General features: G+C 41.4%; 1 protein-coding gene and 1 long non-coding RNA gene across 4 annotated transcripts in view; one reads left to right on the top strand and one right to left on the bottom strand.

Moving 5' to 3' along the window:
• Positions 1 to 2,255: 2,255 nt before the first annotated feature.
• Positions 2,256 to 15,553, bottom strand: part of LOC138977942 (E3 ubiquitin-protein ligase MIB2-like) — a 48,516-nt gene continuing 35,218 nt past the window's right edge. The window contains exons 14-17 of one of the 3 annotated variants that reach the window (XM_070350549.1): positions 11,947 to 12,029; positions 9,880 to 10,040; positions 3,535 to 3,794; positions 2,256 to 3,163 (exon numbers count right to left, since the gene is read on the bottom strand). In XM_070350549.1, coding sequence (XP_070206650.1) covers positions 3,096 to 3,163; positions 3,535 to 3,794; positions 9,880 to 10,040; positions 11,947 to 12,029 — 572 coding nt within the window. In that variant the 3' untranslated portion in view covers positions 2,256 to 3,095. Of the gene's footprint in view, positions 3,164 to 3,534; positions 3,795 to 9,879; positions 10,041 to 11,946; positions 12,030 to 15,553 lie in introns of those variants that run through there. The other 2 variants (XR_011459527.1, XR_011459528.1) reach the window with 2 other exon arrangements.
• Positions 7,404 to 9,317, top strand: LOC138977955 (uncharacterized). Its single transcript, XR_011459535.1, has 2 exons — positions 7,404 to 7,515; positions 8,191 to 9,317. It is a non-coding gene; the product is annotated as an uncharacterized lncRNA (long non-coding RNA).

Raw genomic sequence — 15,553 nt, 5'->3', positions numbered from 1 at the left:
CCGTCAATCTGTGCGTCCGTCGGTCTGTGCGTCTGTCGGTCGGTCCATCGGTCGGTCCGTCGGTCGGTCCGTCCGTCGGTCGGTCCGTCCGTCCGTCGGTCGGTCGGTCGGTCGGTCGCTCCCTCCCTCCCTCCCTCCCTCCCTCCCTCCCTCCCTCTCTCTCTCTCTCTCTCTCTCTCTCTCTCTCTCTCTCTCTCTCTCTCTCTCTCTCTCTCTCTCTCTCGGGGTTCAGAACTCATCATTCATGCCACACAGCACTTGTTTCTCTAGTTGATCAGTGTTTGAGCAAGATTAACGAAGATAAATTATGTGCTGCTCTCTTCGTTGACTTTGCTAAAGCATTTGATGTCAATCAATGATCAATCAATGAGGCTTATATCGCGCATATTCCGTGGGTACAGTTCTAGGCGCTCAGCAGTGATGCCGTGTGAGATGAAATTTTATACGGCCAGGAATTGCAGCCATTTCGGAGCATATTTACCTTTCACGGCCTATTATTCCAAGTCACACGGGTATAGGTAGACAATTATTAACTGTGCCAAAGCAATTTTGCCAGGAAAGACCCTTTTGTCAATCGTGGGATCTTTAACGTGCACACCCAATGTAGTGTACACGGGGGGGAGTTCGGACACCGAAGAGAGTCTGCACACAAAGTTGACTCTGAAATAAATTTCCGCCGAACCTGGGATCGAACTCATGCTGACAGCAGCCAACTGAATACAAATCCAGCGCGCTACCAACTGAGCTATATCCCCGCCCCAATGTGATTCATCATGACCTACTTCTTAGGAAACTCGCACTGTACGGCCTTAGAAATAATACAATATCGTTAATCAAGTCTTTTCTTTCTGATCGAGTACAAGCTGTGTGCGCCAACGGCTCTATGTCTATCATGCAGTCGGTAGGTTACGGCATTCCTCAGGGATCTGTACTCGGCCTTCTTCTCTTCACCATTTACATTAATGACCTTCCCTCTCTCTCTCTCTCTCTCTCTCTCTCTCTCTCTCTCTCTCTCTCTCTCTCTCTCTCTCTCTCTCTCTGACCTGATGATTGATGGTGTGACTGTTGAGCGTGTGACTGAATATAAGTATCTTGGCACAGTTATCGATGATAAGCTGTCCTTCAATGCAAACACCACCCTCATACACAACAAATGTCAGTCACGCATCTACTGCCTTCAGAAACTTAGGAAGTTGAATGTGAACTCTTCTATCCTTCAAACTTTCTACCGCTCTTTCATCGAGTCTGTCATCACTTTTGGTTTTGTGTCCTGGTATGGAGGTCTGAGTGTGAAGAGCAGGAATGTCTTAGTGCGAATGGTGAATGTCAGTAGCAAGGTGATTGGCAGGCAGCAAGCAAGTGTGGAGTCCCTGTATGAAAAGCGTGTGGTGAGAAAGAGTAGGCGGATAGCTTCAGATAGGTCCCATGTCCTAGCCCACCTCTATGAACTCCTTCCCTCTGGCCGTAGACTTCGCACGCACAAAGCTAGAACACTCAGGCTGCAAAACAGCTTCATCCCCAAATCCATCACCCTTAGCAACATGTAAACACATCCACATACCCGACTCAGCCCCTCTTCTGCCAGTGCAATCAGTAGTAATGTACATGTATGTATTGGTTTTATGTACAACCGTATATTTTCTGTGATATATTGTATGCTATGATATTTTGCAATGATGTTTAGCCATAGTTCGTTATACGCGTAGGTGTGCGAGAATATGTAAGCGCAGTGCTTTAAAGATGTCCATGTGTGAACGTGTAAGTGGGCGTAGTCGAATGTCCATGTGGGAGTGGAGCATATAAGAATGCCCATGTGTGAATGTGTAAGTGGAGCGTATAAGAATGCGTAAGTGGAGCGTGGTCGAATGTCCATGTGTGAATGGGTAAGTTGAGCGTATACGAATGTCCATGTGTGCGATGTGTAAGTGAGACATGGATGTGTTCATGTCTGAATGCGTAAGAACAATGCAAGGAATGTCCAGAGAGGTATGTGGGAGGTGTTTCTATAACCTGCCCTGTTATATAGTGCTATATGTTTTATGTAAAATCAATGCCTTGTTTGTATTATTGTTATGTACCACCCCTGAATTTCTCTATGAGATAATAAAGTATTCTTATTCTTATTCTTCTTATTCTTATTCTCTCTCTCTCTCTCTCTCTCTCTCTCTCTCTCTCTCTCTCTCTCTCTCTCTCTCTCTCTCTCTCTCTCTCTCTCTCTCTCTCTCTCTCTCTCTCTCTCTCAAAACACAGTGACATGCATGTATCAGACTGTCATATCAAAACACAGTGACATACATGTGACAGACTGTCATATCAAAACACAGTGACTTACATGTATCAGACTGTCATATCAAAACACAGTGACATGCATGTATCAGACTGTCATATCAAAACACAGTGACATGCATGTATCAGACTGTCATATCAAAACACAGTGACATGCATGTATCAGACTGTCATATCAAAACACAGTGACATGCATGTCACAGACTGTCATATCGAAACACAGTGACATGCATGTCACAGACTGTCATATCGAAACACAGTGACATGCATGTCACAGACTGTCATATCAAAACACAGTGACATGCATGTATCAGACTGTCATATCGAAACACAGTGACATGCATGTCACAGACTGTCATATCAAAACACAGTGACATGCATGTCACAGACTGTCATATCAAAACACAGTGACTTACATGTATCAGACTGTCATATCAAAACACAGTGACATGCATGTATCAGACTGTCATATCAAAACACAGTGACATGCATGTATCAGACTGTCATATCAAAACACAGTGACATGCATGTCATATTGTCATATTAAAAACACTGGGACACGTATCAGACTGTCATATCAAGCATACAGTGACATAATTATATGCATCAGACTGTCATATCGAAAACACTGTGGCATACACATTACATCTACTCTGCAACGCCGTACTACGGTATATGCAATACATGTTACAGGTTCAGTTGAATGTCTGTTGCTTAGAAGGCTATTGTAGTTAGTTCCGCTTTCGTTTGACGGTAGTTGACTCAGTGACACGAATTTCACTGCATCGTGCGCAAAGTCTTGTCTTGGTTTACGAGCTTTGACGTCCCCCTTCTCGCAACATCTGCATAAATTCATCCGGATTAACGGTTTGTTCATCTGAAACCGAGCGTAAGTAAGAAATCATAAACAATACCTATACCTAAAGTGTACTCTCTCTCTCTCTCTCTCTCTCTCTCTCTCTCTCTCTCTCTCTCTCTCTGACACACACACACACACACACACACACACACACACACACACACACACACACACATTCAATCACACACACACACACACACACACACACACACACTCACACACACATTCACACGCACACAAACACATTCACACGCACACACAGAGAGTCACTGATGTACAAAGAAACTTCTTATCAAAACAACAACCTAACGACAACAACAAAACATGCCAGGCATTAGTGTTAATTTTCTTGGGGATGCAAACAAAAGAATATGTTCATAAATCCCTACCTGCCCCAGTGACGAGTTTATCTGTGACCTTTTCGTCACACAGAGGACAAAGGGCGACCTTGACACTGCACGCGCTGCACACACACTTGTGTTGACATGGCTGCAGCGTGACGTCAGACTTGGAGGCACCGCACACTCCACAGGGGAGCCCCACCCCCCTGAGGTCGTCTGCCAGCTGGCCACTCCCCTTGCCTGTGGTCAGTTGTCCAGCGCCAAAGATGGTGCCTTCTGTCCGTCCCTTGCGCCTGACTAGATGAGGACTGAGAGACCGAGACATAGCAATCATCGTCACTGTCATGTGATTCGGTTATTCGATCTAGAGAGATAGCAATCATCGTCACTGTCATGTGATTCGGTCATTCAATCTAGAGAGATAGCAATCATCGTCACTGTCATGTGATTCGGTTATTCGATCTAGAGAGATAGCAATCATCGTCACTGTCATGTGATTCGGTAATTCGATCTAGAGAGATAGCAATCATCGTCACTGTCATGTGATTCGGTTATTCGATCTAGAGAGATAGCAATCATCGTCACTGTCATGTGATTCGGTTATTCGATCTAGAGAGATAGCAATCATCGTCACTGTCATGTGATTCGGTCATTCAATCTAGAGGGATAGCAATCATCGTCACTGTCATGTGATTCGGTTATTCGATCTAGAGAGATAGCAATCATCGTCACTGTCATGTGATTCGGTTATTCGATCTAGAGAGATAGCAATCATCGTCACTGTCATGTGATTCGGTTATTCAATCTAGAGAGATAGCAATCATCGTCACTGTCATGTGATTCGGTTATTCCATCTAGAGAGATAGCAATCATCGTCACTGTCATGTGATTCGGTTATTCAATCTAGAGAGATAGCAATCACCGTCACTGTCATGTGATTCGGTAATTCAATCTAGAGAGATAGCAATCATCGTCACTGTACTGTCATGTGAATCGGTAATTCAATCTAGAGAGATAGCAATCATCGTCACTGTCATGTGATTCGGTTATTCAATCTAGAGAGATAGCAATCATCGTCACTGTCATGTGATTCGGTAATTCAATCTAGAGAGATAGCAATCATCGTCACTGTCATGTGATTCGGTTATTCAATCTAGAGAGATAGCAATCATCGTCACTGTCATGTGAATCGGTAATTCAATCTAGAGAGATAGCAATCATCGTCACTGTCATGTGATTCGGTTATTCAATCTAGAGAGATAGCAACCATCGTCACTGTCATGTGATTCGGTAATTCAATCTAGAGAGATAGCAATCATCGTCACTGTCATGTGATTCGGTTATTCAATCTAGAGAGATAGCAATCATCGTCACTGTCATGTGATTCGGTCATTCAATCTAGAGAGATAGCAATCATCGTCACTGTCATGTGAATCGGTAATTCAATCTAGAGGGATAGCAATCATCGTCACTGTCATGTGAATCGGTAATTCAATCTAGAGAGATAGCAATCATCGTCACTGTCACGTGATTCGGTTATTCGATCTAGAGAGATAGCAATCATCGTCACTGTCATGTGATTCGGTTATTCAATCTAGAGACATAGCAATCATCGTCACTGTCATGTGATTCGGTAATTCAATCTAGAGAGATAGCAATCATCGTCACTGTCATGTGATTCGGTTATTCAATCTAGAGACATAGCAATCATCGTCACTGTCATGTGATTCGGTTATTCGATCTAGAGAGATAGCAATCATCGTCACTGTCATGTGATTCGGTTATTCGATCTAGAGAGATAGCAATCATCGTCACTGTCATGTGAATCGGTAATTCAATCTAGAGAGATAGCAATCATCGTCACTGTCATGTGATTCGGTAATTCAATCTAGAGAGATAGCAATCATCGTCACTGTCATGTGATTCGGTAATTCAATCTAGAGACATAGCAATCATCGTCACTGTCATGTGATTTGGTAATTCAATCTAGAGAGATAGCAATCATCGTCACTGTCATGTGAATCGGTAATTCAATCTAGAGGGATAGCAATCATCGTCACTGTCATGTGATTCGGTTATTCGATCTAGAGAGATAGCAATCATCGTCACTGTCATGTGATTCGGTTATTCAATCTAGAGAGATAGCAATCATCGTCACTGTCATGTGATTCGGTTATTCGATCTAGAGAGATAGCAATCATCGTCACTGTCATGTGATTCGGTTATTCGATCTAGAGAGATAGCAATCATCGTCACTGTCATGTGATTCGGTCATTCAATCTAGAGGGATAGCAATCATCGTCACTGTCATGTGATTCGGTTATTCGATCTAGAGAGATAGCAATCATCGTCACTGTCATGTGATTCGGTCATTCAATCTAGAGAGATAGCAATCATCGTCACTGTCATGTGAATCGGTAATTCAATCTAGAGACATAGCAATCATCGTCACTGTCATGTGATTTGGTAATTCAATCTAGAGAGATAGCAATCATCGTCACTGTCATGTGAATCGGTAATTCAATCTAGAGGGATAGCAATCATCGTCACTGTCATGTGAATCGGTAATTCAATCTAGAGGGATAGCAATCATCGTCAATGTCACGTGATTCGGTAATTCAATCCAGTTATTGTGTTCCACGTATCATCTCAGCATCAACCATCAAGGACATCCAAAGGAGTTTAAAGGGGTACTTATAGAAATTAGAAACAAATCGCGTGAAGCGATATAAAAACATTTGGGCATACCGGGCATGAAATTAAAAGATCAACACCGACAACCTGGGATCAGTCATCATCGATACTAGTAAGGCTAAGCCAGCCGAACCCACAAGCCCAAGACGGGGCGCGCAGGTCAACGCAAAGATTGTTAATGTAGGACCGATTTTCTTTAATTGTGAGCGCTTTTTCAAGGTAAAACATGACACATAAATACATTTTTGAATTCAGGAAATGATTCAAAAAAAGCAATGCAATGTTTTTTCATCTTTTCTTAAATTTTGAATAACATTTTAATTAATTCACCAGTTTTAAGATTCCAGGCTGGAATGCAATCCCATAGTCCGGACTGAGTCAAATATTGTCTGTTCAACCAATAAGGACGCAAGTAACAAGATTATCCAACCTAGTTACTTTTAAGGCGCTAGAATAAGGCATGCATATCGATGGGCTAAAACCAGAACCAATTACCTCAAAATAACCTGTTTTGCAACTTTATAGTTATTTGACTTATGGTAACATGATTCTCACTTTCTGTAAAGGATTCTTGAAAATCTTGCATAATTGCGTATTTATAAGTCATAATTTGTTCTGGCTCCAAGCATTTCTCCTGCTCATCTTGGAAGCAGAACCCTCTAACTCCATCCAGGTTGGAAGCAGAACGTGCTAAGTTCAGTTTAGTCTGTTCTGCTACTGAGGCCTGTGGGGAAAGGGGAGTGTTTCACAGCGAGCCAGATGCAGCCATCGTCACCTGACCTCTTCTGCTTGCTGTGTCACAGTCATTTTTCCTGTTCACAGCGCAGCCAGATAAGCGCACATTAGCGATAGTGGTATCTGGTCTTGACCCTTTCTGTGTGGTGTAGGATTTCCTCCAGCACACAGAATAGTGTAACTAGCAGTAGTAGAGTCTGCTGTTGACAGAAAAAGGAATTTGATAGACTGTGGGAACTAAAACAGGTCAGTGACACCTGTCAAGTGTCAGTATCCGAATTCCTGACTCCGGATGTACAGGGTTGAAACACAATTAACTTTCCTGTGATAAAGAGTGAATGAAGAATGAATTGGAAAAGATGCAGTCCCTTGATATTGAGGGAGGAGGGTGGTAATAAGGGGGTTGGGGCCGGGGAGGGGGGTTGGTGGTAAAGTGGGTGCAAGGGGGTGGGGTGGGGTGGGGGGGGGGGGGTGGTGTCTTAAACTGACAAAAGGATGGTCCACTTTCTGAAAACAATGGAACAGAGAACAGCTCTCTGCCATTTTTACATCTGCTGCACAGTCAATTTGGCTGTTGCTCGAGTCAGGACACAGATTCAAGTGAGTATCTTCAAGTATTATGTTTTTCCCCATTTGAACAGACCATAAAAGCTGAAATTCAGATTCCTTTTTTAAATATAGGGGATTAACCTTCTGATTCAGTCTAAATCCTGTATCTGCAAACTGATTCCTAGCTTTTTGTGTTTTGTTTTCCTAATTGTAAAACACAGGCAGGTAAATGTGTTTGTTTCAGCGTGAATGTTCTTGCGCGCGTGTGTGTTTGTTTGTGTCAGTGTGTGTTTGTGTGTGACGGTGTGTGCATGTGCTCATGCCTTAATGTTGTAGTGTATCCATGCAGCTCTTTAGTGTTTGTTAAAAAATAAAAAAAATGTAAGTGAGTGTTTACAGTATTTGTGTATGCTTGTAAAGATGGATAGATGAATGATTTGGTTGATGGATTTTGTCAGTTTAATTGACTCTAATATATTTTGTTATTCAGAGGTTATCACAATGTCAAACTGATGAGCATGAGTGGTCAGAGTGTAATCAAGTACTAATGTTTCATTTGTTTGTGTGAATAGAAACACGAAAACTATCCAAAGTTTTAACGCAGAAGCGATAATACGGAGGCAATTACCTTTTTTTTATTATCGGTTAATAATTTTAAAATAGAAGTACATGTAGTAATTGCCTGTTCAAAGGAGATAACATTCATAGTATCCATGTCTTTTGCAGACGCTGTTTGAAAGGAGATGAATCATCAGGCCGTCCAGGCAAGTAAGAAGCACCATGCATTTCAGGAAACTGTCCTTCGGATTCACGGATTACGGTTGCATAATCTCCTTTCTGCCAATGCTAAAAGTGAAACCTGATGACTTTGATGCGTCTCCATTGGCAAAATCTACCCCAAAATATGACGATTGTGCTGTTTCTTCAATCGAAGATCCTTTTGAGAACATGGTGAATGGGGGTTATCCTCCTGTTCGAGTCATGCATCAACTCCAATACTTGCTGATTGTGATTCCACCCCTCAAAAATGAATCAAGCTACCCAACTCCTGTACATCTTTCTCCTGTGTGTGCTTCCACAGTTTCTGTTACCCTGTAGGTGTATTCACATCAGCTTGTAGTATATATGTCAGACACTGCTCCTTTAGGTGAAACTACCACAGCATCTCTTCCATCTGTTTATGGAACCCCAACAAAGAAAATTCTGTCATCGATGAAGGAAGCATCCTATGTGACACCTCATGAGAAGAAGTTCAGCCGAACTTAAAGACTCTGCAACCCGGGACTACGAGAAAAGGTGTGTTCCAAAAGTGAAGACACTCAGAGATGAATTTTACACAGGAATAACTGGTCAAACGGCAAAGACAAAAGCAGTACAGGAGGTCGACTGTTAAAAGTGCAAAATGTGTATTATTTATTTCGACCTTTGTGCACAACATTTTTGTGAAGAGGAAAGTACAACAAAAGGTAAGAATGCCAATTTGTTTTCTTGATAATGAACAGAGTAGCATGCAGTCAGGATCTAAAGCTCGTGATTTTGTTACCATTTGCATTGTGTGGTTAAAATGCGCCTTCAGCCTTGTGTTTATTTGTTTGTTTGTTTGCTTGTTTGCTGCTTTGTTCGTTTGGTTTGTTGTTAGTGTTATTGGGTGTGTAGTTTTGTGCGTAACGCAAAACGATATGAGCTGATACAACATAAGATTACCGTTGGGATTTCTTGAAAAACACAATAAAAAAAAAGTATAATGATTTCAGAGAGAGTTTTGTGTGTGTGTTGTTTTTGTTATGTGTTTTTTTTTCGCTATGAAAAGTACCGGCAATTTAATTTTTATTTATGCGTGTTGCGTTCATTAGGCCACACAATGAATGAATACATGAGTCCTTGATGATATTTTTGCAAGTGACTTGACATTTGTTTGTTTATGACGGTAATAAACTTTGAAAAACGATTTGAACTAATGTACAGTATACGCTTTGCTTGGAAGCAGAACATGCTATGTGTGAGGAGGCTGCTTCTGACTGCTGTAGCACAGGCCACACTGGGGTCTGTGTGGAAGTCAGAAGCAGCTATGGTGCACTGGGCTTTTCTAGCTCCAGAACTGAGAAAAGAGCAGGAGTGTATTCTGGAAGCAGAACAAATTATACCTTTTTTGCATATGAAAAAGTTGTTCAATTAAATTGATTACTAGTGTGCATGACCAGTGTTTCCTCTAAGTCAAGTGTGTAAAATATGAGGGCTACAATCCTGTGTTTACTATTTTTTATAAGGGGTTGAAATCTTCAAGTGGCCATTTCTCAAAATGGTGGAAATCCAGTTAGATGGTTCTGGTTTTAACCCATCGATATGGAAATGAGAAAAGCAAAAGTTTAATGTGAATAAATCACGGGGCACTTTGTCAAACTTAAGTTTACATACTTTTGTGCCATGAAGGCGTTAACGCCCTCCTTGATAGCGGACAGCCCGTAGGAGAATGGGTCACGTCCAGCCAGGTCCGGAGCGTCCACTAGCGCCCCGTTACTGACCAGCAGACTGGCCAGCGCCACACGCACCTGGTTCTCCTGCTGACCCTCTGGCCCCTGGGAGACACACAGTGGTCAGCTTGATGGGGCTCGTTGATCGTCAGGATGGACGGCTGTTGTGGCTATTCCTATCTTGTGTTGCTATCTTGTATTCCTATCTTGTGTTCCTATCTTGTGTTCCTATCTTGTGTTCCTATCTTGTGTTCCTATCTTGTGTTCCTATCTTGTGTTCCTGTCTTGTGTTCCTATCTTGTGTTCCTATCTTGTGTTCCTATCTTGTGTTCCTGTCTTGTGTTCCTATCTTGTGTTCCTATCTTGTGTTCCTGTCTTGTGTTCCTATCTTGTGTTCCTATCTTGTATTCCTATCTTGTATTCCTATCTTGTATTCCTGTCTTGTGTTCCTATCTTGTGTTCCTGTCTTGTGTTCCTGTCTTGTGTTCCTATCTTGTGTTCCTGTCTTGTGTTCCTATCTTGTGTTCCTATCTTGTGTTCCTATCTTGTATTCCTATCTTGTGTTCCTGTCTTGTGTTCCTATCTTGTGTTCCTGTCTTGTGTTCCTATCTTGTGTTCCTGTCTTGTGTTCCTGTCTTGTATTCCTATCTTGTATTCCTATCTTGTGTTCCTATCTTGTATTCCTATCTTGTGTTCCTATCTTGTGTTCCTATCTTGTGTTCCTATCTTGTGTTCCTGTCTTGTGTTCCTATCTTGTATTCCTATCTTGTGTTCCTGTCTTGTGTTCCTATCTTGTGTTCCTATCTTGTATTCCTATCTTGTGTTCCTGTCTTGTGTTCCTGTCTTGTGTTCCTATCTTGTGTTCCTATCTTGTATTCCTATCTTGTGTTCCTATCTTGTATTCCTATCTTGTATTCCTATCTTGTGTTCCTATCTTGTATTCCTATCTTGTATTCCTATCTTGTGTTCCTATCTTGTATTCCTATCTTGTATTCCTATCTTGTGTTCCTATCTTGTATTCCTATCTTGTATTCCTATCTTGTGTTCCTATCTTGTATTCCTATCTTGTATTCCTATCTTGTGTTCCTGTCTTGTATTCCTATCTTGTATTCCTATCTTGTGTTCCTATCTTGTATTCCTATCTTGTGTTCCTATCTTGTATTCCTATCTTGTGTTCCTATCTTGTGTTCCTATCTTGTGTTCCTATCTTGTATTCCTATCTTGTGTTCCTATCTTGTGTTCCTGTCTTGTGTTCCTGTCTTGTGTTCCTATCTTGTGTTCCTATCTTGTGTTCCTATCTTGTGTTCCTATCTTGTATTCCTATCTTGTATTCCTATCTTGTGTTCCTATCTTGTGTTCCTATCTTGTGTTCCTATCTTGTATTCCTATCTTGTGTTCCTATCTTGTGTTCCTATCTTGTATTCCTATCTTGTGTTCCTATCTTGTGTTCCTATCTTGTGTTCCTATCTTGTATTCCTATCTTGTATTCCTATCTTGAGTCCCTATGCTGTTGGTGTGAATGTTTGGGTTTGCAGCCAGGGTATGGGTTGCGTGTGTATGTGTGTGTGTGTGTGTGTGTTTGTGTGTGTGTGTGCGTGTGGGTGGGGGGTGTGCATGTGTGCGTGCGTGTGTATGTGTGCCTGTGCCTGTGTGTCTGTGTGGGTGCGCGCGTGTGTGGACAGATCTGAGCTTCTTTGAATCTGTTCACTTCACTGCAATAAACCTAAATGCACAAACTGTCAAACATAGAGTCCACCTTGTACATTGAGACAGAAAAGCAAAATGTAATCGGTACCAAATAGCCAAAACATTTCAAGGGACGTACAAACCAACTTCCAACCAACCAACCAACCAACCAACCAACCAACCAGTCCCATCTGTCTAGCTGGAAAAATAAAACCATTGGTATGCTTGATCTTTGGTGCTCAAGTTCTTTTGTGACTGTTCTGGACGTTCGACAAATCCGGTAAAGTAATGTATGACAGTCCAGGGAAGTGATATGTGTACTCACATAGTGGTCCTTACTCCTCCGACCACCAATGGCCAGGTGCAGGGGGGTGTGGCCGCTGCGGTCATGGGCCTGGATGTCAGCACCTGGTCACACAACAACACTAACGTCCATACATATCTTCACAGCAATCTGTGGGTGTCAATGAAGCAGCGTTAGTCACTCATTCTCCTATTCACTGTGAGGACATCTTTCCTGGACTAACGTCTTTTAAACTAAGCATGAGTTGTGTGTGCTAATGAAGAAACGATAACTAAACACATCAAGATATTCCACAACAAACGAATGAGACGACGAAGTTTAAACAGAGAATAACGCTTTATTTCAGTCTATTTGAATCTTGCGGGGAATCGAGACGAGGGTGGTGGTGTATGTGTGTATGTGTGTGTGTGTGTGTGTGAAGAGCGATTCAGAGAAAACTACTGAACCAATCTTCATGAAATTTCACATGAGTGTTCGTGGGTATAATATCCCCAGACATTTTTTTTCGATTAATGTCCTTGATGACGTCATATCCGGTTGTTTGTGAAAGTTGAGGTAGCACTGTCACGCCCTCATTTTTCAACCAAATTGGTTGACATTTTGGTTTGTTTGTTTGTTTGTTTGCTTATCAATCAATCAATCAATCAATATGAGGCTTATATCGCGCGTAATCCGTGGGTACAGTTCTAAGCGCAGGGATTTATTTTTATTTTATTTTTTTATTTTTATGCAATTTATATCGCGCACATATTCAAGGCGCAGGGCCATATCAGGGCGGTTGACATTTTGGTGAAGTAATCTTAGACAAAGCCCGGACTATAGTATTGCATTTCAGCTTGGAGGCTTAACAATTAGTTTATTAGTTTGCTCATTAAAGTTGTCAATAAAATCGAATTTTCACTAACAAATTTAAACATGATTGCATAATTGTATTTCTCAATTTCTCCTGAATTCAAAAATATATACATATGTCATGTTTACTCTAAATATTTGCTCAGAATGACAGACAATAGGTTAAGTACGTACTGCGTTTGCACGCTACCCGGAGACGAGCGTGACCCGTCTCTATTTTTGGGTGTGGTTAGTCGAGACTATCTTAAAGGACCCCAACAGGCTTTTTTTGGTGTCAAAAACGCGTTCATTTGCGTTTTGGCGTGACTTAGGTTAACCAGGCATATGCATGCCGTAGGAAATTGTTTTCTCACCTTCCGTCACAGGGTTTAGATTATTTCGGAATCGTTTTGGGCCATAACCCGACGAATTTCGTGGCTGAAGCGAGGCGTTTTCGCGTTCCGATCTGGCGGCCGTTGTATCGCGAACGTCCGCGAGAGTACGGAAGTGGTGAATTCTGGGTAAAATTCCGATGACGTCACAAACAGTGAAGCAACTTTAGCTGCTGAACCTTACAGTTTTGAGCTTGGGGGTTAAAATCAAGGGTCTGCGCGCCCCGTGATTAGTAAATTTTTTTTACAAATCACGTTATTGCTCCCGATATTTTCGTGTCATCTCCAAAGTCAAGGCACAAAAACAAAATCCCTTGACTTTTGGGGTAGCGCGACTGTTTATGTTTAGATTTTTTTTTTTTCATTACTAGATTGTCCCGTCACTGGGAAATTTGGGTCACTTCCTCCCAGTGGAAAGCTAGCAGCAACAAAGTCGCGCTACCCCAAAGTCAAGGGATCTATGGGATTTTTTTTCTTTTCTTTATTGTCCCATCGCTGGGAAATTCGGGTCGCTTCCTCCCAATGGAAAGCTAGTAACAACAGAGTCGCGCTACCCCAAAGTCAATGAATCTATTCGATTTTGTTTTCATTTCTTTATTGTCCCATCACATTCCACAACTTGGACACATACCACAACTTCAACACATTACCACGTCTTGTACACATACCACATCTTGGACATATGGAATATGTGAGATGTGGAAACAGCACGAAACGAGAAGACAGCATCATTAATGCATACTTACATTGTCAAAAAGAACACCAAGGAGAAACGTTTGAAGTGTACAGCCCTTTCCTTTGTCAAAATGAAGCCAACAACTTCTTGATTATCAAGTGAAACCAGACGAAAGGGTAGAACATGTGTATATTGATGCTGAGGGTTGCATAACCAGGAAACAAATCTACATCTGAAACTGCATAGTCCACAACCATGTTCTCTACATACAGAACCAAATGATTTGATTGAAGAGTTGGTTAGTATCCTATCAAAGAGCTTTCGATTTTAAAACAAAAAGGTGATGCTGATGCGTGTGTCAAGTTTTTGAGAAATAACTACTGCGATTCATTTGCACTTGACATCATTTCTTTCAAACTCTTCCATGTTCGATGGCATAATCTGGAGTTCAAATTAACTATGAGGTAAGTTTATACCTATCTATACTACTGAGGTAAAAAATCTGATGTGAAAACATCTTGGACCTACGGTTATAAACTCTTCCATGGGATGTTTCTGTATTTCATGGGTGGGTACAAACACACTAACCATAATAATACAGATGTCTGGTAAGCTGCGATGGCATGTGGTGACGTCATCAATTCTGCATGCCCTGACGTTCAGATGTTGCAAAGTTTTCACAGGCAGAAAAAGCTGAGTGCCAAAAACCAGAGCTAATGTTGTTGAACGTTGACAATTTCTGACAAAGCGTACGAACGGTGTGTAAATGATACAAAGATGGTGCAGGGATTCGGTTCAAACTTTGGGGAGGTTGACTTTTACGGTCATGCTCAGTCTTGGTGCTGGTAGAATGTTACCCGTTGCGTTCCAAAGTCCGTGCACTTTCATTTGATACCATGCTCAATGTGTATACCTGAATCAAACACGTTACAGTCAATAATGAATTTTCCGATTGAGGTATGTGGAACCTGTCAGTGAGGATGGTATCACTGCAACAGTTGATCTACATCATAATGTACCCGTGTATGGTTTGGATTATCTGCTAGCGTAAGTAGATAATTTGAAAATATAAAATGCAACTGGCGGCCATAATTGATACATGTATTTTGCTAATATCTACTTCCTCTAGCAGAGAATCAAAATTACACATACATACACGGTGACATATTTGATGTAAACCAACTGTTGCGGTGATACCCTCCTCACTGCCAGGTTCGAATAACAGTATGTACCTTGATCGGGAAAAGCTAAACACTTCATCATTTATAAGCGACTGCCACGTGTTTGATCAATTTAAATACAGTAAGCATCATTCTAAACGGTACCAAAATCAAGAGAAATGAAACAAATAACAAATAGGTCAAGAAACAAATAGACACGAAGCAATAACTGTGTCTGCACCTAAAACAGGGTTTGCGTATTCATGCATTTTGCATGCAGATGTTTACATTTGGTACTGAACGAAATATTTCAAATTAAGAGGATGCAGCATACTACAAAGAATTATTGGAAATTACTCTAAAACACCAATGCAGTACCTTGAAAGTCAAGGAATACCTCATTACGCAAGATATTAAATGTTCTATGTTGATTTTTCGTTTACATCTGTCATAATGTTCAGTTACAGAGCATTCGATAAAAAATGCTCAGAGCCGGAACATTTCAACATTTGCTCAGAGCTAGAACATTTTGCTGATAAAACACCTCAGAGCTGGAACATTTCGTTTTT

The sequence above is a fragment of the Littorina saxatilis genome, linkage group LG10, assembly GCF_037325665.1.
Source record: "Littorina saxatilis isolate snail1 linkage group LG10, US_GU_Lsax_2.0, whole genome shotgun sequence".
NCBI classification, from domain to species: Eukaryota; Metazoa; Mollusca; class Gastropoda; order Littorinimorpha; family Littorinidae; genus Littorina; species Littorina saxatilis.
Note: the sequence above shows the minus strand (reverse complement) of the source record. Positions and strands in the feature narration are given on the sequence as shown.